The following is a 24,162-nucleotide window of genomic DNA, read 5'->3' on the forward strand; positions in this document are numbered from 1 at the left end:
TCGTCCTTGGGGCCAGCATGGTGCCTAGCAGGCAGTGGGCCATCAGGTTTGACAGGCAGACAACTGCATGGTTGGAGGACCCCTGCCGCTGTGGCGGGGACCCCAGGCTCAAGGTGGGGCCTCAGAGCCACTCCTGTAACTCTGCGACAGTCCCTTTGTTCTTCCCTCTCCACAGGCAAAGAACAGAAGGAGACCAACATCGAATCCATGAAAATGGAGGCAAGTGTTTTCCTCAACCCCCAGGGGCCCTGTGGATCCTGATTCTAGAAGAAAGCCCCCTCTCTGACCAACCGTGGGGAGTGTGTGAGGGGATGCTGAGGTGGCTCCGCCCCCTTCTTTACCTGTCCCCGTGTAAGGAGGAAGGGAACTGGGTATGGAGGTTAGAAGTCCCCCAAGGAGGCAGCCAGCTGGTGCCACTCTGAGGCCAAGCACCTCCCCTCGTGGGTCATGCCCACCTGCCCCGTTGCCCCACAGCTCACCCCTCCCCCCCAAACAGGGGCTTGTCCAGCACATGCAGGGGCAGCATCTCTGACCAGGAGTCAGAGCTCCTGCGTGGTGTTCGAGGTGAGTGCCCCCTCAGTGTCCCCTCAGGAGGAACGACTGACCCTTGCAGCGGGACCGTCTGTGCCCATCTTAATGCCAGTCTGTCTCTCTGTCGTCTCTCTGTCCTAGGGCTCCCGGGGCCGGCTGCGGGGTGGCTTGGGCTGGGAGTCCAGCCTCCGCCAGCGGCCCATGCCGCGGCTCACCTTCCAGGCGGGGGACCCCTACTACATCAGCAAGCGCAAGCGGGACGAGTGGCTGGCACGCTGGAAGAGGGAGGTGAGGTGCCTTCTGGCCTGGGCCGCAGCCCGTCCCACGGCATTGGAAAACCAGAAGTCAGCTCCGGCCACCGTCTGGAGCCGTTGTTGGGCCCTGGCTGAGCCTCAGGTTCCCTTTCAGGCTAACCTCTTGCACTTACAGGGAACCGCTTCATTCATAGGCAGTGACTGGTTTCTTTGTTTGTTCAACAAATGTTTCTTGATCACTTACCGTGTACCAGGTGGTGTTCTAGGCTCTGTGCATATATTTATAATTCCTGGCCTCCTGGAGCTGACATTCTGATGGAGGCAACAGAACAAGTAAAGACAGAAAAGTAAAGAAGGGACTGAAATAGAGGATAACAGAGGCCTGATTTAGGTGGAGTGGTCAGGGGAGGCTTCTTGGAGGAGGTGGCATTTAAGTTGAGACCTAAACGAGGAGGAGAGCTGGCTCTCATCTGGTCAATCCTTGGCCTTTCAGTCTCCACTGCCTCCATGCCTCTTGCCTGTAAATTCCTCTCCTAACTAGCTTCCACCCCTCACCCCACGACCCCCACGGAAGGTGTCTAATGAGGAGTGGGGTGGAGTGGAATGTTCTAAGAAGAGTAAACACAAGCCAGGCACTTTGTTTGGCAAAGTGAGAGACCCGTATGCCCAGCATGAAACAAGCAAGGGAGGAAGTAGGGCCGGACAAGGCTGGGAGGTAGGCAGGGGTCCAACCACATGGGGTTCTGCAGGTCCTGGCCAGATGCTAGTATAGTTCTGAGGACATTGAATGTGTCTATGCAGAGGAATGATTTGATGTGGCTTAAAGGGGCAGCGATGGAGATAGGGCAGGTTCGGGATGTCTTTTGGAGATAGAATCAGCAGGGCTTGTTTCTAGAGGGGAGAGGCGGTGGGGGAGGGAAGGACATGGAAAGCCTCTCGGACAACTCCCAGGGGTCTCACCTAAATACCCAGTGATGGTCAGGCCATGTCCTCACATGGGGACAGCTAGCAGAGGAGCGGGTTTGAGGCTGGTGGAGAATTGCGAGTTCAGTCTGAGATGTGGAGGTTCCTGGAGCCTGGGGAGTGGGAAATCTGGGCTGCAGATGCACAGGTGAGAGGGTGTCAAGAGCAGAAGCTAGTGATGGGGCGCCTGGGTGGCTCAGTTGGTTGAGTGTCTGACTTCGGCTCAGGTCATGATCTCACAGTCCGTGGGTTCGAGCCCCACATTGGGCTCTGTGCTGACAGCTCAGAGCCTGGAGCCTGCTTCAGATTCTGTGTCTCCCTCTCTCTCTCTGCCCCTCCCCCGCTCACTCTCTGTCTCTGTCTCTCAAAATAAAATAGAGACATAAAGAAATATTAAAAAAAAAAAAAAAAGAGCAGAAGCTAGTGTTTCGGTCCAGGGAAACTGATGAGCTCACCCAAAGACAGGGAGAGAGAAGAGACAAAGTCCCAGGATCACATCCATGAAAACCCATCCATGTATGGGCCGTGTAGACTGGCAGGCAGCAGGGATGGATGAGAGGCTTGAGGGGCAGTGGAGGGGAGAAGAACCCTGTCTCAGAGAGGAGAAGGCAGAGTGTTTGCCCACTGCATTCCAACGCCATGGAAGCTGATTTCACTGAAACGCATGCCCATTGTATCTGATGCCCTGGAGTCAGCTGGTGCCTTTCCTAAGAGGAGCTTCCTTTGGGGGTGGGGGCCAGTCCATGGAAGCCTGCAGCTGAGACAGGAGGCTAACTCTGGCCTATCAAGCCTGATTTGTGGGGCTGCTCTCCTGTCTGGTGAGTAGAGAGAAGGCGGTTGACCTCCAGCACCAGGACTGGAGCAGAAATGCCTCCAATTGCCACCGTCTGGGACATTTACCCCAGGATAACTCCTGTTCACATTGTGTGAGCACTTGCTCTAGAAGGGGGTCAGAACAAGGTAGGAGGTTGGCTACTTGATCGTTTCCAGTTCCTTCGGGATCCAAGAAGGCAGAAATTGATCTCTGGGAAGAGCCTGAAAAAGGGGGAGCCTGTCCAAGGTCTGGGAGAAGAGAAGCACTTGACCCTGAGCATGCAGTGTGGTCTTTGGGCTGGAAATACAGGAACTTGAGTTGTTTTTCTCATCTGGTTAGGTGCTCACCAATCAGTCCCCTGGGGCCAGCAGAGGGGGACTTTGCCTTTTTCTGCTCTCCCTTAGCCCTGGGGCCAGAAGCTTGGACATGATGACTTTCAGACCTGGTAAATTTATAAACTCTCTGTGGTCCTCAAACTGTGCTCCCTCGAATTAGCAGTATGGAGGCCTGCCTTCATTTGCAACACAAAGGGGAATCTTTTCTCAGCTTGCAGGAAACATTAAGATAATAAGTGTATTTTCTCCATTTTAAGTGTTCCACTAAATTTCAAAAGACTTGATCCCAGACGCCTGTAGCCTGCGCAGAAGTAGAGAGAGCAGGGTCCTGAACCCCCACGTGCCCATCACCCAGCCTCAACCATCATCAAAAGCTTTTCTGGTAAATCTTAAACCTTTGGCTTCTGCTTCCCTGCCCCAGCCAATAAATGAGCATTTACAGAAAAAGTTAATTTGACTCAAAATGTTTCAGGTATGTGTGGTTTGAGATGCAGAGACTTGCCCCAAAAGTGTATTTGCTGGGCGCCTGGCTGGCTCAGTTGATAGCGTGGCCTGACTCTTGATCTTGGGGTCTTGAGTTCATCCTCTATGTTGGGCATAGAACTTATTAAAAAAAAAAGTTAAAAAATATTTTTTCTGCCAGTAAGACTGTTATTCATGGTCTAGAACTAAAGATGTCGTAAAGACTGCTGTGATTTCCAGTACAGGTGTTAGAACAGCGACTCCCCTGATTCTCAAACTAGGGGCTGGGGCCACAAGTTCAGGCTTCCTACTGCCCCGAGGCCTGGCCCCAGCACCACATCCGCCCCCCGCCTTGGGCTCTGCCAGGGGCTTAGAGGAGAGCTAGCTGCAGGCAATAAAGAATGTTGGAGAAACACAGGCAGCTCTCAAGACTGCCAGGTTCCTTTCAGATGAAAGAGTAGCAGCTGTCACCTGCAGGCCTGGCTTCCCAGTGGCTTCCCAGGGGGTCAAGAAACCCTTTCTCCTCATCCTAGCTCTCTGGCATCCGACCCTTTCTTCTGACACTGCCTCCCTAGGCCTGTCTGACCTTGGTCTTGAGATCCTTCCCCATTTCCTCCAACTGTATCCACTTGGCATTCTCCTCTGTCCCTTACCTATGGCATCCCCACATCTCCGCCTGCCCCCTCCTTCCGCCAGACTTGATCCTCTTGCCCATTATGTGTTCTAGATCCTACCACGTGCCCCCCTAAAACCACAGCTCCACTGTTTCCTAGGCAGTGTCACTCGAAGGCCCAGCCTCAGAATGTGACACCTGCTCTTTAAAACTTCCTGCAGGGCACCATTGTTGAGCTACCAGAACTTTCCATGTCTGAGCACTGCGTAAGATACTGGAGGTACCAGAAAAGCCTAGAAGATTCCTGGTTACCCCAAGATAGGACAGGGATTCAGGGCACCTCTGGAAGAGTGTCACCCAAGGGTTTTAGAGCCATTCTGCCTGGATCATACACGCATCAGCAAGAGGTGGCTTTTGGCTTCTAAAGAACGGACTAGAACTTAGGAAAGCAGGAAAAGGCATAGCAGAAGGAGGTGCACAGCACGTGCAAAGGTTCTGAGGCACAAGGCAGCATGGCCTTTTCAGGATCAGGAACAGAGGCTGGGGGTGAAACACAGAATGTGGGGCCTGAGAACTGTGTGTCTTGTTTTGGGGCTCCCACCAGACCCCAGTCTACACCTGCCCCTTCCCTGGTCCACATGCCCCAACCTGGGGGGCCTGCTTCCCTCAAACACTCCCTCTGTTTCAATTTCCTTTTGCCACGACACCCCTGTCAGTCCAGTTACTGAGTGAGGTTTACTCTTTCCTTTTCCATCTGAGATTACCTACCTCCCTATAGGCCTTTCGCTCCTCCCCAGCTTTTTTTTTTTTTTTTTTTTTGAGAAGGCTTAGTCTATCACAAAATGAATGAAATTTAAAACAAGTAGGTGAGGAAAATGAGACATGTGCTCCTTCTCTGAGACCGAGGTGGGAAGCTGTTGTTTTCTGGCTGTCCTATCATATAGTCACTTCCTTACTAATCCTTTAAGGATTAAGCTCTGCTTGAATCCTGACTGGGCCCTGCTACACCACGTACACTGGCTCCCCATTGTCTCCCCTCTCTGTGCCAGAAATGCTCTGGCTGTTTCTCAAGGCGTCAGCTCTCACTGGGACCTCACAATCACCCCACCCTGTGTCACCCTTCCACTCTAAGAGGAAGGCCCTCTAAGAGGGACCGCCCCCCCTTTAGATTTGCTGTGCCCCTTTTCCCCCCACTGTGCTTTCCTTTATCTGTTCTGCAGGATTGAGTCCATGAGACTTCTAGGACTTCTCCAGCTCGCGCTGACCTCTCCCGTCTCTGCACCCCATTGCCCTTACTGTTAATATTTTTGGATGAAGCACTCAGTTATATTTCGTTGGGTACTTTTCACTGTTTCTTTTGTGTTAATCCTATCTTCCGCCATCATGCCCAGTCTGGTATTGGACGAGGAGGATAAATAGGCTCAATAGATACCTGTTGGTTGGCTAAGCAGTTGAGACATTGGTGAACGTGGGATGCCTTCTCCGGTTGCTCAGGCCTTTGGATTCCTGCCTTGAGGCCCCAAGCCCTTGGTTTCCATCTGGTTTTTCAGAGGTTTTGATAGGCGTCACTGGGGAATAGTATCGGGTGGGGGGACCTGTGCGATGAGGCTCCCAGGGGTAAGGTGCCGCCCTGATTCTCCTGCACCCTGTGCTCCTGCAGTTTCCGCCGGGCCTCTGCTGGGCCTCTGCTGGGCCTCTGCGTGCCGACGAGACCCTTCCCTGCCCCGGTGGAGCTGGCTCAGGCCCCGGCGGCAGGACGGGCAGAGGTGAGGCCGTTCCTCCTCCCAGAGGAGGGCAAGTCTGGGCTCCTCTTTCTAACGATGAACAGAACAGAATGGCCCAGGGGAGTACGTGGGTTTAGGAAGGTCTTCTCATGGTTGGTTGTCACCACCGTGAGGCAGCAGGGGTGCGGAGGGCTGCTTGGGCAGAGGCTGAGGACTCCCTCAGTTCTGGTTTGTATGGTTTCAGGACTCCCCTGCAGCTGCGTGATGTTGTGGCTCCTTCAATAACCTCTTCACCCCCGCCCAGTTCTCAATTATGTCAAGGCAAGGACACCATGGCCTCCTGATCTAGGATCCGGTCTCCTTCCTGGCTCCCGTCCTGAAGGGAGCGACTCATGCACTTTTTACACTTATTACATGCTTAATGCATATTCAGTAGTGATGATAACAATCTGTGGTTCACATAGAGACACCCCCTCCCCCTCCTACATCAGGCAGCTCCCCACCCCCTCCCCGCTGGGCTCCCCAACAGGTAGCAAAGCGTTTATATTTTTGAAGGGAAGGGTGCCTTTGAGGGGAGTTGGAATGCCACTTGGCCACTTACCGGATGTGGGACCTTAGGACTTTTAACCCCGCCCAGCTGAGAGCCCTGGACTGTGGCTGGACCTGACCGCGCCCCACACCCCCCCGGGCGTGTCCCCCTGGGTGTGTTGCGTGTCCTCGACAGCAGCTCTTGCCACTGCTTGCTCTCGGCCACTCCCCAGCCCGAACTTGGTAGATGGAGGCACTCTGGGCACCTCTGTCCCCAGGGGTGGCTTTCAGGGGGGACTGGGTAAGGGCTTGCTGAACGAATCAATAATTCTAGTCTCAGAATGGTGTGGGTTAACAAAGTAATTCTTAACCTGTAAGGCTCCTATTGCCGGGCTAGCGTATCACAGGAGCTCGATGCTTTTTCAAATGATTTTAAATTACATAAGTTGTGACCCAAATGGGTTCTTGTCATTAAAAAAAAAAACCCTCATCCCTCCCCCATGATTTTAATTCCACCAGCAGAGGTGCTTGATGTATAGATGACATGATTTTTTCCTGTCCATCTCTGTGTGTATAAGTACATGATTTTGCTTCACAGTTGCTTTTGTTTCTTTCCCTTTTTTACATAAATGGAACCACATTGTAGTTTTGTTTTACAGCTTGGCTTTTCACTTAACGATAAGTTTCAACAATCTAGCCACGTAATCACTGCTCTATCCCACCATATGGGTTACCGTGAATTTACTTACCCGTTCTCTGAGTGGGGGGGTGGCATTTGTGTTGTTTACAGTTTTTCACGGCGTACGCATTGCAGCAGCGTGCATCCTTGGCCATGCCTCTTTGTGCATCGGTGTTTCTCTAAGACGCCTAGAAAGAGGAAGGCTAGATCGAAGGGAATGTGTGTTTTGCATTTTATCGAACCTGCCAAATTGTCTTCCAAAAAGGGCAGTGCCAATTTGTGCTCCCATAAACAGGGTATGAGAAGACTTCCACCTTTGCCAACATCAATATTTTGCTAATCTAATGGATGGGAAAAAAACGGTATCTTGTTATGATTTTAATTGGCATTTCCCAGATAATAAGTGAGGCTGGACTTCTTTTCATATGGTTATTGGCCATTTGTGCTGCTGCTTCTGTGAGCTGAGCAAATGTTGCTTCCTCGTGCTTTATAGCCCTGCAGTCTCAACAGACTGTGCTTCCTGTCCGTCCTGGGAAGAACGGCCTGTGAATGTCCAGAGAGGGTCATCTCCTGCTGTGTTATATTCCATTTAATAAGCAATCACTAAGCGCCCACTAAGTAGGGAGCCATTGTGCTGGGGGCTTTGGGAACAAGGAGATGAATTAGGTGTGATTCCTCTGGGCTTCAGTACTGGAGACTTGAGAAATGGCCACGCAAAGTAGACCATTAAGGACTAAAATCAAATTATTAGCAAACTATGCTGAGAGCCGATTTAAGGGTGTTCTGACCGGCAGGCACTCCTCACTTATCCACCATTCGTAAATTAATGACAACCCGAACTTTTGTAGGATGGCCCCTAAAATAACATCTTCCTTCAAGGCAGTGATGCCATTTGGGGCAAGCATGACAAGAATGTACTCTACCAAAAGGCTGAACAGGTTTTTAGAGGTATTCCTGTGACAGCTTCTAATCAGAGCGACTTCCAGGGCTGGCTGTGAAATTGTCATCATAGAGCCTCCCACTGTCTGCTCACGGCATGGGCTGTTTGCACACTGGACTGTTCACTTTATCAGAGGGCACAGAGAAGAGCTCTTAGAACACACCCCACTTTTTAGTGGTGAGAAAACACGTGGGGGGGGTTGGGGGGGTGGGGGGGGTTGGCCAGGGCAACATGGGAACCAGGCAAGAAGGGCTGGACTTTACTGAGCACCTACTTTGTGCCCAGCCCTGTGCTGAGAGCATTCACTTTCACCATAGAACTAAGCTACGGCATGTTCCAGTGGCCCAGCTTACATTCGCAAATCTAAACCTAAGTCGGTGTGCACTTGAACCACAGGTCCAACTTATATACACCAGTCACAGTCGTCCAGCTCAGCTTTCGTTAGCTCACCTGACCTTAGAAAATAGGACCTGCTAGCCTCATAAGGCAATTCCCCACGTCCTAGCCAGTCATGCCCGGTTTCCGAGTCACCCCTTCTAACACTCTGTCAAACTCACTTCCTGCCCAGAATCCCTGGGAAGAGTGCACCACTGCCCATTAGGCCCTGTACTCTCCAATCCTTGGATTCTTCTCCCTGGAATAAAGGACATCAAATGCATTCCTGAATTGTATTATTTTTGTCATTTGACAGATATATTATCTGCTCTTACTGTAAGAACTATTTTTATCCCTATTTTACTCTTAGGAAACTAAGATTCCCCTAGATAAGGAGGTGGGAGCCACATGCATATGCTTCTAGAGTGTTCCCAGGGGCAAAACTGACCCCCATGCTGCTTCTGTTTTGCACCCAAATGACTCACCTAGAACAGAATCTACCTGGTTTGCTGGTGGCTTCCCCTCAAAGTATGGGGTTCAAAGAGAGGGATAGTGGGGGGTGCCTTGGTGGCTCAGTTGGTTAAGTGTTTGACTTTGACTCAGGTTATGATCTTGAAGTTTGTGAGTTTGAGCCCAGTGTTGAGCTCTGTGCTGACACGGTGGAGCCTTCTTGGAACACTCTCTCTCTGCCCCTCCCCCACTTATTCTCTCTCTCTCTCTCTCTCTCTCTCTCTCTCTCTCTCTCTCTCTCTCTCTCCCTCTCTCTCTCTCTCTCTCTCTCTCTCTCTCTCAATAAATAAATAAGCTTAAAAAAAAGAAAAAGAATTATTCCACATTAAAAAAAGGGGGGGGCATGCCTGGGTGGCTCAGTCAGTTAAGCGGTCAACTTTGGCTTGGCTCATGATCTCGCGGTTCATGGGTTCGAGCCCCGCATTGGGCTCTGCGCTGACAGCTCGGAGCCTGGAGCCTGCTTTGGATTCTGTGTCTCCCCTGCCTTCTGCCCTTCCCCTGCTCATGCAGTCTCTCTGTCTTTCAAAAATAAATAAATGTTTAAAAAAATTAAAAAGAAAGAGGATAGAGTTGGCCCAGCCCTACTCCCACCCCGCCCCTGCTGCCGCCTCCTCTCCCTGCCTCTTAGGCTGCCTGAGCTCAGGCCTCTCCATTTTAGCCAGGTTTAGGTCCGGGAGGCCCTCCGGACTGCCCCCCACCCACCGCCCCCACTCCACTCACTGGGTCCTGAGCCCTTCCCTTGAACTGCTATTTGCTCGTGACAGTACCTTTGACATTGTGAGATTGGATGTTTAAAATGTTGGAATGAGATTCAGGAGGCTCAGTTTCTGGGCTCAGCCTCTGCCCCTGATCTATTTGAGAAGGTCTTTCTCCTCTCTGCACTTCAGCTTCCTCATTTGTAATGTGACAGAAATAGACTCAGCTGACCCCAGAGAGTCTAAAATTTTATAATTTGTGGGGCGGAGGCCTGGAGTCATGATCTGTAGCATCTTTGTCTCCTATACTACCTTGTACATGAATTCTAAATGAAATATCCGGGCGCATTCAGACCTTACCTACATGCCTCTTGTAGAAACACATATATAAAGTAACTTGACAAGGATTCTTATAAAGACTTTCATAATATTTACGTGTTTGGTGCTAGAACCTAGCTTTCCTGGCCTCTTCACTACTATTTGTGTTTCCTCCTCTGTTATTTTATACCTGGATCAGAAAGGTTGACCTTGGTGCTCATCTTCAGACACTAGGCCCCGGGGTTGGGAGGGGCTTGAGTTCATACAAAAAGGCCATGTAGGGGCACCTGGGTGGCTGAGTCAGTTAAGTGGTCTACTTTGGCTCAGGTCATGATCTCACGGTTCGGTTCCTGGGTGTGAGCCCTGCGTCGGGCTCTGTGCTGACAGCTCAGAGCCTGGAGCCTGCTTCATATTCTGTGTCTCCCTCTCCCTCTGCCCCTCCCCTTGCTCATGCTCTGTTTCTGTCTCAATAATAATGAACATTAAAAAAAAGGCCATGTTGCCAAATGTCCCTCTTCTACCGCACCACATGACACATCTTCCTGAGGCATTTCCTTAGCTTGGGAATTCACATTCCAGCTTCTGGCCCTGGCGGCCATCTACCTAGATATGCTCCATACTACTAGTTTTCTTTTCATTAATCACTCATTCACTCATTCATTCATTCAAAGAATTGTCGAGCCTTAAGTGAGCTTTAAGAGGACACCGCATGTGTCTGGGGATCTGCATGCTGACATTTTCTAGACACTACAGAAACAAATCTGGAGAAAAGTCAGAATCCCAGCCCTGGATGCCCTCTTCCCCTGGGGGAGGTAGGCAGGTAGGGGAGTACGTTGTGCTGCAACCCAGTAGGGCCATTTTAGGATGAGGAGCAAACAGGCCGTGGGAACACTAACTAGCCCGAGGACCTCGGGGACAAAGAAGGGACAGCATGCAGGCCTTCCCCTGGAACCAGGAGTCTGCCTCACAGGGATGGTGGGGGAAGGGCGTTGAGTGGGATCTTAAGGTAGGTGCGGAGAAACCCTCTGGGGGTTTGGGGTCTAGAGCACCTCAAGATGGCTTGCACATTTAGCCCAACTTAGAGAAGCATTCTTACAGCACCTTCTATGAGGCAGACAGAGGAGAAGATCTGCCAGTGAGGTTACTCTGCTTTGCTTTAAAGACCAGACCATTTGCCCAGGAGGCCCCAGGGATGGTAAAGCATGGGGTGGTTGGCTGGACTGTGTGACTCTGTTAAGGAGCCAATAATTCTAGATGAAGGAGTTAATGGACTTGAATTTAAGTCCATACACAGCCCTGCACTAGGGCTGGCGGAGGCGCGTGGGCACAGCTCCTGTCCCAGGCACACTTGGCTAGTGGAGGAGGCTGGAGTGTTCACCGTGAACCTCAGTGCTGCGTAGAGTGTGGGGCTTGTTCTGTGAGCGCAGTGGAAGGCAAGAGCACTTTTCCAGGGAGCTTCCTGGTGGAGGCCTCCTTTGGGAATTCTAGTAGGGATAAATGAGGAAAGAACCACTGGGGTGGGGTGGGGGGCAAGAAGGCGCCGGGAAGCTTCTGGGTTGTACAGGGAACAGCAAGAGATCTGGTAACTAGGGTGTGAGAGTCAGGGAGGAAATGTTAGGAGAGATAAGACAAAGGAAGATGGTCAGATGGGCAAAGGCCTTCCTGTCGTGGTGAGAAAAGTCTGCGTCATTGTGCAGCAGATAGCAGGAATGTGAGAGGCGTGGACGTGGCTTTTAGGAAGATGACCCTGGCGGCATGACAGCGAGTACAGAGCAGAGAAGCTGAGAAGCAGGATGAGTTAGGAACGCGTTCCACTGGGCTTTGACTGAGGGTCCAGGTAACAAGAGGCAGACATGAGAGAATCGATGGAATTATCTCCAGTCAGAGGGCTGAGAGAAACCTGCCAGTGCGCAGGGGCTGGGGGGAGGGAGGGCTGGTCTTTATCCGAGCTAGAGAATCCTGGAGGAAGCGCAGGTTTGGGCCTGGAAGGTGGTATGGGCTTTTCATTTTCTTAAGGATGTATTTTGATGAGCAGGAGCTTTTAATTTTAATAAAGTCCAGTTTATCCATTTTTTTTCCTTTTTATTGGTTAGTGTGTGTGTGTGTGTGTGTGTGTGTATCTCTAAGAATTCTCTACCTACCCCAAGGTCATGAAAATATATTCCCTTAAGGGAAGGTGAACCCTGTGTGGGGCGCCTGGGTGGCTCAGTCAGTTGAGCATCAGGCTTCGGCTCAGGCCATGATCTGGTAATTCGTGAGTTCCAGCCCTGCTTTGGGCTCTGTGCTGACAGCTTAGAGCCTGGAGCCTGCTTTGAATTCTGTGTCTCCTCTCTCTGCCCCTTCCCTGCTCACACTGTCTCCCTCTCTCAAAAACAAATAAACATTACAAACAATTTTTTAAAAAGAGAGAGAGGGTGAGCCTGAGTAAAGTGTTAGACAAGCTGGTTTTGAGAAGCCGGTAGGGTGGCTGTGCGTGAGAGGGTGGAGCCGGCAGCTCTAAAGGTGGGTCCGAACCGACTCTGGGATCCCTGCTGTGGAGGGGCGCGCCTGCTGCTGGGCTGGGAGGGAGGTGCCAGAAGGGTGGAGAGAAGCCCGATGGGGACCAGGAGAGGGAGAGGCAGGACTTGGAGCTTCTGGGAGCAGCTGGCCCCCAGGACTTCTGGGGCTTCAGAACCTGAAGGAGTTCTGGAACCCGGTAAAGAACCCTGAGAGGCCCCTTTTTCACCAGTCTGTGGAGCCCTGATCTCTGTGAAGCGTCTGGCCATCCTGGTCCTCCACCTCTCAGTTTATTCTCTCCCATGACAACTGTGTCCTGTGTGTGTGTGTGTGTGTGTGTGTGTGTGTGCGCGTGTGTGTTACCGGTTTTCAGATTTGCCCTTTTTAATTACAACTCTTTATAGATGCTGTATGACTCTTCCTCTCTTCCTCTTCCTCGCCGGCGAATGGCGAGCTGTATACAGATTTTAATTTTTCATTTCCGACTCAGAGGAATTAAGCACAAACAGGGAGGAAACAGATCAGTCTCCTGTATTTGAATCTGGATGCTGTTTAAGGGCAACTCTATGGGGCAAACAAAAAACAAAACCTGAGTTGGACTTGCTATATGCATAACAAAGATGCTGTCAGAATTCCATGCGTCTTAAGGGTGGGTTGGTTTAATACTGCGTCAGAGTCACGTTCCCAGGCCCCATTCAGAACCCAAGGAGGCACAACCCAGGAGGCGGTTCTGAGAAAGCTGATTTTCTAGCCAGCTCCCTCCCCAGATGACTCTGTGGCTTACAAAAGCTTGAGAACCACCAAGCTCGGATGATTCCAAGTAAAGCAAACGTGGCGCAGAAGAGATCTCCCAAAAGATGCATATATTATTTCACCTACCACCCTATCACCCACATCAGAGTCTCTGCGCACAGTAGGATCACCCAGGAGCCTCGTTTTGTTTTAGCCACCACTGCCTGGGCCCCCCACTCCGGACTCATTACGTGTGGAGTTTAGCGATGGGCCCTGGCCCACAGAGCTGCTGAAGCTCGCTCTCTCAGTGATTCTCATGTACGGCCTTGGGTGAGACTCTGATCTTGCACTGCTGAGCTAGGAAAGAGGGGTGGGCCCTCGGGCAGGCAGAGCTAGGGAGCCACTTCCAAACATGGGGGGGGGGTTGGGAGAAGACCGGAAAGGACTTGGTACAGGAATTCAAATTTTCCCTTTGGGATGGAGATAGTAGGCGTTCCAGCTGCAGTTTACAGCAGTGGCTGTTGGCCGGCTCCTCCTGGGTCTCCTCTTTGGACTCTGAAACTTGAGCGGGTCTGCATGCCTGAATCTGAATAGTGGTCCCTGAGCCCCTCCCTTTGACCCCCAGAGCCTGGAGAAGGGGTTGGGGGAGGGGAGGGCAGCCCAGGCTGGGTTAACCAGGTTCCTTTTGACCCATACGCCCCAGATATAAAAGTAACCCTTCTCTCTAGGGTCAGGCTTCTAAAGCAAAGCGAACCACGTCGACGAGTCGTCGAGCAAACCTGTCAGAGGGTTCTTTCCAGCTCTCAAAATGTTGCGCTCTTCTGACTTCTTTTTTTTTAATATATTTTTTTAAGTTTATTTATTTTAAGAGAGTGCACGCACGAACATGAGCAGGGAAGGGGCAGCGAGTGAGAGAGAGAGAGAGAGAGAGAGAGAGAGAGAGAGAGAGAGAGAGAGAATCCCAAGCAGGCTCCACAGTGTTAGCACAGAGCCAGATGCGGGGCTTGAACTCACGAACTGTGAGATCATGACCCAAGCCGAAACCAAGAGATGGATGCTTGACCAACTGAGCCACCCAGACGCGACCCCCCTCCTGACTTCCTCTGATCTTACCTGTACTAGTCAGCTGATATTTGTGGTCCTGTCGGACTGGTTAGGAAATAAAGGTCCAAAGAAGCTAGGCACTTATTCAGGGTCTTGGCATCAGCCATGATGGATATTTGCTCAGTCTGAGACCTCACATCCCGCTCCTTGATGTTGATGTGGTAAGGTGTGGGGACCAGCAGCAGCACTACCCTCACCCCTGCTCCCTACTAGGACCTCCGCACTCCACTCACTCAGAGGTGGAGCCCTGCACACTCTACAGCTCTGGGCTAAGGGACTATGGGATGGGACCCACTCTGTACCGGGTACTGGCTTTGTTGGGGAGTGGGGGGAGCCTTCCCCTTATGGAGCAGACCTGGAGCGAGAGGGAAGGAGGAGGCAGGTGGACACAGTGAGGAAGGTGGTAGCAGCTGAGGCTCCAGAAGCCTCCGGGCACCCGGCATTAGAGGCTGGGGAGGAGTGGAGGCCGCCTGGGATTGTGGGGGGAAGAGACGAGATGAGGTTCAGAAGAATGCATCTGAGTGCATGGACGGCATGGGGGTGGGGACGTGGAGGAGGAGGGTGCCAGGGCTCCTCCTGCACAGACCTGCCTGGGCCTTGCATCCCTGCCCCTCTATCTGCCGGGGAGTCAATACAACAGCAGACACCCCTAAAGATCTGACCGCTCCTGTCTGAGAAGGCGGGGAGGCCGTGCCCATTCCGGGTTCACCGTGTCTTCCCCGTTACCGCCTTTGCTGATCTCCATCCTGATTTCCTCCAGCGCGTGGAGACGGCATCCCATCCCTACCACATAATTTACCAGCTAATTGCATGCTGTCTTGCATGAGGGCTGTGGTTCCATGTGCGGTGAGTCTTGGGCACACAATTAGGCTGTGAGTGACAGAAGGGCGGAGGCCCACCTCCTTCACCTCCACAGTGTCCTCCCCCGGCCTGGCCACTGCAGGTGCTCAGGACTCCCGGGGCTCCCAGATTCTGGCGTCTGGGCGTGTTCCAGGCAAGCTCTGAGGTGGGCTCCAGAGTACAGCACAGACTGTGGGTTCTTAGACTGGCGAGGGGGATGGGGTGCCCCTACCCCTCCGGCATTTGCTTGAATGCTGCTGCACCTCTCTTGTGCCCCCAAGTTTGGGAGGATGGCACAGAGCCCAGCCAGGCCAGCACACTGCAGGTTGCCATGGTGACCCGTTTGGTTTCCTTCTGAAGGAGGATAGCTTCTTTCAGCCCAGATCATCTGCCTGGGCTGCCACCCTTCAGTATACTCTGGGCACCAGACTGCCCACCCCCAGTGCCTCTGCCTCGTGCCACAGGGCACAGCTTGTGGAGGGAGGCTCGGTCCTAAAGCACAATCCGGTATCGGACAATGGCATGTTCTAGCTTGAAGGGGAGGAGAGAAAGGCCCCGGAGATGCAGCCTCCCCTCCGCCCCTTCAGCTTCCCCTCTGACCGCTTCTTCTCTGGTTACTGGCTCCAACCCTTTGGGTGGACTCAGTTCCTGCGGGCTTCCGTTTCCTCATTTGTCACCGGGATAGCCAGGGCCTTTAGTGGTTTCCATACCTGGTGAGAATCAGAATTGTCTAGGGAGGTTTTAACAGATTCCTGGGCCCTGCCCCAAGCCTGCCGATCTCTGCAAGAGGGCCCGAAGAATCTGTATTTTTAAAAACCTCCTTGGGTGATCCTAATACAATTAAACCCAACCAACTTTGGGATTCTCCTAGGAAGATGATCTGTGGGGCCCTCCTGGGGAAGGAAAGGAAGGTCTGCCCTGTGCCGAGGACTGACCGGCCTCTCTGGGTTCCCAGGGGCTTCTGAGGAACCCCTTGCAGGTTACTCTTATCAGGAAGCTGGTGTTTCCTGGTCCTGCTGGCTAAGCCAAGACCAGGCCCCCACCTTTCCCCCACAGGAGAAGCCTGGAGAGAGAGAATGACAGGAAAGGGGGGGGCGTTGCCATAACAACCAGCTCTAGGCAGAGGCCTCCCTTCCAGGGGCTGGTACTTCACCCCAGTAATGGTGGTTTCCATGGCGATGGGTTACTGAGGGACAGGGGGAGCATTTGCCCCACTTAGAGCATCAGGCAGGAGCTGCCAGAAGGCAGAACATCTCTAGTGGGGGAGCCTTGGACCCCTGTCAACTTCAAGTCCCCTCCCCCCCAATGGCCTCTGCTCCCCAGGTGCTGGTCTGACACTCCCTGCTCAGTTGCTCTCTCTCTGACTGGTCTCCCTAGCAACAAGTCCTGCTAACTCCTTGCTGTTGGCTCCGTGGCTATTTTTAGCTTCACTGCCAGCAGCCCAGTCCTGGTCATTTGCTTGCAACCTCCATATGGATTGCAGGGAACAGGCAAACAAAGATTCTCGGCCTCTCTGGGGGCCTTAGACCCGGACCTCTTAGCACCTATTTGAACTTTGCTACGGACAGAGTCTGTCCCTAGCTGGGAACTTGGGCAGTGGATTCTGGAGGAGGCTCCGGAGACCATGTTGAATTCGGTTCAGCAACCACGGTCTAAATCCTCTACTCTGTACAAGAAGCTCGAGAACACACTGCCTCTAGATGAAGCGGACTAATGTTCAGTCTCTGCCCTCTAGGAATTTTTAATGTGTGGAGGAGAAAGAGGAGTGAGTGCACAGTCACCTTAGTATGGGCAATATTGGGAGGTGCTAAGAGAGGATTACACGGGGCTCTGGGAGTACCATGGGGGGTGGGCAGGGCAGTTTTTCAGTGGGGAACGGGGAGGGGAAGGGGCCAGAATACCACATCCAACAGAACTTTATTCAGTGATCAAAATGTCCTAAGATCTGTGCCATCCAGTATAATAGCCCCAGCCACAGGTGGCTCTTGGACACTTGGAATGTGACCAGTGCAACTGAGGCCAAACTTTCTTTTTTTTAATTTTTTTTAAATTTTAATTTTTATTATTAAAAATTTTTTTAATGTTTTTTATTTATTTTTGAGAGATAGAGAGAGACAGTGCGAGCAGGGGAGGGTCAGAGAGAGAGGGAGATACAGAATCTGAAGCAGGCTCCAGGTTCTGAGCTAGTTGTCAGCACAGAGCCCGACCCAGGGCTTGAACCCACGAACCGTGAGATCTTGACCTGAGCCAAAGCTAGCCACTTAACCGACTGAGCCACCCAGGTGCCCCCGAACTTTTATTCTTATTTAATTTTATTAAAAAATGATTTTTATGTTTATTTTTGAGAGAGAGAGAGACAGAGGGCAAGCAGGCGAAGGGCAGAGAGATTGGGAGACACAGAATCCAAACCAGGTTCCAGGTTCTGAGCTGTCAGCACAGAGCCCGACGTGGGGCTTGAATCCATGAACTGCGAGATCATGACCCGAGCTGAAGTCAGATGCTCAACTGACTGAACCACCCAGGGGCCCCTAATTTTAATTAACTTAAATAGCACATGCAGTGAGTGGCTACCCTATTGGACAGTTCGGGTCTGGGGAAACTTTGGTGGTGGAGGTAACTGGTGAACTGGAAGCATAGATGGGATTTGGGCTGGTGGGAGTTGAAGGGGAGGAGCAAGGAACAGCATGAGCAAAGGCACAGAGGCAGGAAAGGGCATATTTTGGGAATAGCAAGTGGGTGGGCTGAGTGGGCTGTGTGACGTAAGTGCTATACAGATTGTGGGGGCCTTGAATGCCATGTGGAGGGCTGACTGTAATCAGCAGGTAGTCAGAATCTATTGCGTCGCACTGAGGCTTTTGAGCTACAGGTAGGAGAAGGGCAGGATTAGAACAGACACCCCTTTTGATCTCAGGGCCTTTTGTGTGGACCAGGTCTCCCTGGCCTTGGGCTGGCTGGGCGTGCTTTTGTGGCAGAAGACAGGCAGTACTTCTCAACATGTGGCTTTGCAGAAGCCTTCATAGGGATCATGGCTTCTCTGGCTTTGAGTAAATGGCCTCATGGTTAAATGTCCTGTTTGATGGCAGCCACATGACCTCCCCTTCTCCTGCCGGCACTGGGTTTCATGTCAGAGCGTTCCACGGAACACATGGCATCCCCACCTTGACCTGTGGGAATTACTGCTCTTTACTGGCCGATCATGGCCCTCATGCCTCCTCTCAGTTCTGGGGGCTCAAAAGTCAGGTCAGTGGCACTTACTGTGATCGTGTTCTTCAGAAACACAGGAGAGCGACGCGTACCAGAATGGAAAGCTCGGTAACAGGACACGTCCTTGCCACACAGATCCTAGCACTCGTCCTGCTGTTTTCTAGCAACTTACTGGTATCAGAGTCCCTGGAAAATGTAATTAAAATTAGAAGTTTGCTTGATGAGTACGGGAATCAGGGTGAAGAGTCCAGGTGTCTTCGAGAGGTATTTCATCAGGCGAGCTGAATCACCGCCTTCGGCCTGTCAGACCGGAAACGGCTCTCTCTTTCAAGTTTCCCTCTCTTCTGGGCCCTCTGGGATACTTCCTCTCCAACACTTTTTTAGGCTCTTGACATCTACTAGATCTTCTTTTCATCCAGGAGTTCCCCCTTTCAACATACTTTCTAACATTTCCCAAAACCTGCCTTGTTTTATGTGACCCTCCTATTTCAGGTTCATGATCTTTATTGCAATCAAAAGACCTATCTCGGGGTTTGGCTGGAAGAGCCTGCGACTTTTGATCTCAGGGTCATGAGTTTAAGCCCCACATTGGGTATAGAGATTACTTAAGTAAATAAACCTTAAAAAAAAAAAAAAAGACCTATTTCAATAACCAGCCTGGGAAGGTTCCTTTGGAAGGTCAAGGACATACATGACCTGAGGGTCCTTGAAGGCTACCCTGTATTTTTTTTTTTTTTCCGGACCTTTTGCTAAAGTGACCTCTTGTCCTAGATTTGAGGCCTCTTCTGTTTTGGGGCCCGTCTCTGCCCACTGAGCACAAAGAAGACACGGATCTCTGAGTGACTCATACATAGAGAAGACGGGAACCTTTCCTGTCCACATAGCTATAAGAGGGGGATGGTGCTCTAGGTGGGTGAGGGGACCACTTTGAGTTTGGGCTTTCTTTAGCTTAAGTTGGGAGCTGTGTGGAAGAGGTGCGATTTGAGCTTAATTTTAAAGGATGAGAATAAGGAAGGTTGGCAGCTGGAGGGAAAGGCTACTTGATTAAGCAGGCCAAGAGAAAGTGAAACTGATGGCCCTGGTCCGATGTGACACTCTGAATCCTGGCTGCATGCACGGGGATCATTACTTACTGTCTGAAGGAGTCCCAAGGCCACAGAGTGTAGAATCTGAAGTGTTTAACCTTGTACCAACGGAAAGCGAGATGCCATAGATGAGATCTAGTGTTTTTTTAAAAAGAGCTGGCCAAGCCAGGTTGGAAATTTTATTTTGAGAGGAGGCCTGGGAGGGGAGGTCTAAAGTGGCCTGTTTACAAGGCCCTGGACACCAAGGAGGCATCAGTGAGAGCAGCCCATCCAGAAAGGATGCGAGTGGGTACGAAGCATAAATTCGGGGCTTCCCATCTCTGCTTGGGGATCACCTGACATTGTATCAGATCCCTCGATTGGGTTGAAAGATGGGTTGGAGCAGAACAGCCGGACTCCTCCTCCTTACTGTATGGATGGATGGATTCTGGGTCTCAGTCAGAGTTGGGAGAGGGAAGTGTGAACTCCCCAAGTATTATTGGGAGAAAGCTCTCTGATTTGGAGTCCTCCTCCCTCTTCAGGGCTCACTTGCTCTGATGGCCCTCGGAAGGGTGCCGAGCCCCTGGAGGGATAGTGGGCTGTCCTTCCCAGCACAGCTCTTGACCTCATTACACCAGCACCTGTTCCAGCTGGTATGTCCCCAGCTGATTGTGGCTGGAAGCCAGGCGCCTGGGGCATTATCTCTTTAAGAGATGCTGGTATTCCAGGACCTGGGAGGGCAGATGTTATCACTTCCGTTTTGCAAATGAGAAAACCCAACTTCTTGGGGTTAAGAGACTTGTTCAAGGTCATGGTGAACCAGAACCCAAGTCCAGATCTTCTGACAGGTGCTGCCAGCTAAACAGCCCCCTGCTGCGGAGAACCTGTACCTTCAGTTCCTCTGCTCTTCTAATGCATCTTGCAAACGGAAACCAGGCTGATCTTTCCAAAATAACCATTCATCTGGTCTTGTCAGAAACACCTGTGGTTTCTTCCCTGCTGTGGGCTCTAGCCACTGACATCTTCCTCTGCACCCTTTAGCCTTAGTTGCATCGGGAAGTGGAGGTGGGCAAGGATTTCCCTCCACCCCAGCCCTACATCTCTTCCTTCCTTCCTATCTTACTTCATTCCAAATCTGATTCATCTCTGCCCTGACCGGCCTCCTTAACGTCATTTATCATTCATATTGGCCATTTTTGGTGGGCTTTCAAGCCAGCCAGGTCCACGGGGCTTGGTATTTGTGGTATTGTTATCTTCGCAGATGTTTTTTCAATGACCTTTTCCTATCTCTCCAGGTCTAGTTGAAATCTGTCAGCTTCTGGAAGGCAGGGCCAAGAGGGTCTGGAGACTGTGTGTGTGTCTCCCTCCTCCGTGGGGGTAGGGGCCTCTGCTCTGGAGGAGGGAGGTTGAAATGGTTGATCCTGCACCTAGAGGTTCCAAAGGAGGAATGCAGTCTTCCTGAGCACCAGACTAAGACATACTTGGGAATAAACCATTGTACAAATTATTGCACATCTGAAATCACACTGCATAACAGACTGTCTGCATAAAAATGTTAAAGTAAACCAGGCGTATTTACCTGACTTAGGTCATAAATGTAGATCGGAAGACAAAAATAGATTTTCCTTGGCAAAGTATGCAGCAGTTTGAGAACTTTGGCTTCCTCATTTGGTACCTTTAGAACCAAGACTCACCAAGTGCCATTGTTTAGGTTATTAAAACACATTTTCTGTACCTGAATTTCTTACTCTTCTTCTAATATCATAATAGATTGTGCCTGGGAAAGAGGAATTGCTACACTTTTAAACTAGAGCGCACCCCACCCCACCCGCCTTGCAAACAGGAAAAAGGGACATCCAGCGCAGATCCTGAGTGACCTAGGGGACCCCGGGACTTGGCCAGGAAGAGGTTTTCAAAGCCTGAACTCAAGCCACGCGTTTAAGGGACCCCTTTATATCCACCTGTAGTATGAAGAGGAGAGCCTTCCCCCCAACAGTTCTTGCTCTGGAGCGCTCCCAATTTCTGCAGGCGCCTTCTGTCCATCTCTGTGTGCTTTGAGTTTTCCCTACAGCTTCCTGGGCCTCTACGCTCATTTGTAAGCTTTTTCTTCTTTGCTTTTTTTTTCTATGGTTGTGCTTCCGAGAGACTGACTTTTAACAACTTTCTCCTGGCTCTCCCAGGCTGTCCGCAACCTCCTCTCTCCTTTGGCCGACGCTCCTGGTTCTCTCCACGCTCCCAGCTTACCTCCGCCGCCGCAGTGCAGCCCCTTCCCTCCCGGGTCCCCTTCCCAGCTCCCGCGGGCTCCCTGCCTCGCCCCGAGGCGCCCCTCGGAGCTCCAGCGGAGTTGGGGGGTGAGGGGGCGGGAGGCCCAGCCGGGAGGAGGGGGCGGTGCCGCCTCCAGCCCCGGTCTGGGCGGGGTCCTGGGAACAGGCGGAGGCCCAGCCGCGCCCCCAGGCCCCAGCGGCGGCCCGCGCCCCTCGGACGGGAGGAGAGGGGCTGGCCCACTGCCAGCGTCTGAGAGCCGGCCCCCCTCCCCCGGCCCCTCGCAGCCAACCAGGCACTCCAGCGGGGCCCACGTGACCTGGAGTTCTAGACAAAGAAAATGTTCAAGCCCTCCCCCCCACCTACCCCCCTCCCCCTCTCTCTGGCCCCCTCCGCCCCCAGCCCCATCGCCCCCTTCCCCTCCCCCCAGACGGGCAGCTACTTACAGAGCTTCAGGGCCGGGGCTCACACCTGAGCCGGACCACAGAGGGGCTGCACCTGGCCTTATGGGTAGGTTCCTGGACGGAGCCCTGGGGAGACTGGGGGCGGGGAGGCGGCAGGGGCCGGTGGGAGGATCTCTGGGCCGCTGCAGCCCTCTGGATTTGAGAAGAGTCAAAGTCTGCCTCCCTGGCCCGCAGGAGCTGGCTGCTCCTCCTGGCCCGAGTTCTGCAGATGCTGAGTTAGTGCTGTCCCACCCACTCCCTCCTCAGGAGCCCCCAGCCCCACTTCTCTCTGTGCTCAGGTGGGACCTGGCGGTGCGAGGACCAGAAGAGCAGCCCCAGCGTGTGCGCCCGGGGGCAGAAGTCAGGGAAGGCCGGGAGGCAGGCCCTGGCCAGGGGAGCTGGCAGACCAGGAGTTGGGCTGGAAGGAGTGCTTTGGCCGAAGTGGCTGGCTGATGGCTTGTTGGCATTTCCTTGCTGACCTGTGCCCTTGGCCGGCGGACTGTGCTGTCCTCGGGCCATGCCAACCTTGCAGCCTCTTGGGAGGGACAGTTTCCTCTCCTGCGTGTCTCTGGGAGCCACGGGGCAGGCCAGGCAGAGAGAAATGGTGCTGGGTAGGAGGGAGCAGTGTGGCCCTGACAGGGGCTTTGGCACATCAGCGGGTCCCGTGGGGGGCGGGGCGGGGGGGTGCAGCCCGACGCCGACCTGGGATGGGAGAGGTGCCCGGGACAGCATGGGATCTACTGTACCAGCAGTCCACATGGGCGCCCGGCCCTCTGACCTGTGGAACGGGAAGCAGCTTCTGAGTCGCAGAGGAAGACGGGCCTGGACACTGGAGGCCTTGCGTCTGCTAGAGCGGAGTTACCAGTGGCTTTCCAGGCTGGACGAACTCCACAGACTAAGTGGCTTCCTTGAGCCATAGTAGTGGAGGCTGGCGTGGTGTCTCCCCTGTCCTGACCAATCTCTGGGCCAGTCTGGAGTGGGACCTTGTGAACGGGGAGTAGGAACCTTTAGCCCAAATGCCAAAGCCCTGAGTTAACCCTTCTTTCTCCTATTGTTTGCTCGGGGAGGAGGGTTGGAGTGAGCGTGGAAAAAAGGCATTCCCACACTGCCCTAGGCAGACTATTCTAATGAGGCCCCTCCCCCACCCTGCCACCGTCTCCGCCACTTCTTCCCCTTTCCTCTTGCCTCCTGCTGCTAACCCACCCCCATCCTCCTTCCCCCACCCCTGCCGGCCTGTCCTGATGGAGGCCCCCTTCCTCCTCCTCCGCCTGCCAAAACCCTGCTGGGTGCGTGTTCTCCTGCACCTAGTGGGTTGGGGGCACCTAACAGCCGTCAGCAGCAGCATCTGACAAGCTGGGGGAAGTTGTGGGGGAAGAATAATGTTCAGGAACTCGCTGTGGAGGGGTTGAAGAGAGACAAAGGGGCTGTGGGGGAGTGAGGAGGGTGGCATCAGGCACGATTCCCTTCTAGACCTGAGGAGCCCGGCACCCACCCCTTGCTGCTTGCTGTGCAAGTGGCTTCACCTTTCCCCAAAAGGCCCCTCCTGCCCTCTGCCACCTGTGCCTTGTTCTGGCTGAGGGGCTTCGTCACCCCCGAAGCAGGTCTTTGGGTCGCCCATGGCGGCACCCTGCTGTCGGTCAGTCATCCATACCTGAGTTTCCTGGAGGCAGGGTGTTTCTCCCGGAAAGGATCCGGGGCTTCAGTAGTGCTGCCACAGCTGATTCTAGAAGAGGATGGGGTTGAGCGCACACCTAGGCGCACCTTGTGGGGGAAGAGGTGGGCGATAATTGATGGTGGGAAGGGAGACGGCAAAGTCCCGGCAGGTGAGAGGGGGGCTTGGGAGGCCAGAACAGTTGCTATGCATTCTTCCACCGCTGGCATCCAGCCCTTCTTCCCAGTTGATTGTGGGCTGGGGGGGGGGGTGGCAAAGGATGTGGTTTCCCACCTTAGAGTTTGTGGAGTCCAAGGAGAGAACCAGGCTTCATCCTCAGTGTACCTGGGCTCCGCCAGAAGCAGGTTTGGTTGGTGGCCTGGAGGCGAAGACTGAAAGGAAACAAAATCTACAGCACAGTAGGCCTTTGAGCTTAAAACAAAGGTTCTTCACCTGGGATCTGGGAGTCCATTGACAAGCTTTGGAGAATCCTTGGAATTCTCGATACTTATATTCATCAGATTCTTAAGCCGGTCAGAAAAGGGTAATGGAAATCCTTTAGATCACATGGTTTTTTAGGTTGGGCAACTTGGAAGAGAAAGAAAGGACTGCTCCAGAAATGAGC

General features: G+C 52.7%; 1 protein-coding gene across 7 annotated transcripts in view; it reads left to right on the forward strand.

Annotated features, from left to right (window-relative positions):
• The window catches only part of DNMT3A (DNA methyltransferase 3 alpha), a 98,738-nt gene that overhangs the window by 59,561 nt on the left and 15,015 nt on the right, over positions 1–24,162 (forward strand). For 6 of the 7 annotated variants that reach the window (XM_029938181.1, XM_029938178.1, XM_029938182.1 and 3 more), the window contains exons 5-6: positions 176–219; positions 673–819. In XM_029938181.1, the coding sequence (XP_029794041.1) occupies positions 176–219; positions 673–819 (191 nt within the window). Of the gene's footprint in view, positions 1–175; positions 220–672; positions 820–21,902; positions 21,954–24,162 lie in introns of those variants that run through there. The other variant, XM_029938183.1, reaches the window with a different exon arrangement.

The sequence above is a fragment of the Suricata suricatta genome, chromosome 4 (assembly GCF_006229205.1).
Source record: "Suricata suricatta isolate VVHF042 chromosome 4, meerkat_22Aug2017_6uvM2_HiC, whole genome shotgun sequence".
Taxonomy (NCBI): Eukaryota; Metazoa; Chordata; class Mammalia; order Carnivora; family Herpestidae; genus Suricata; species Suricata suricatta.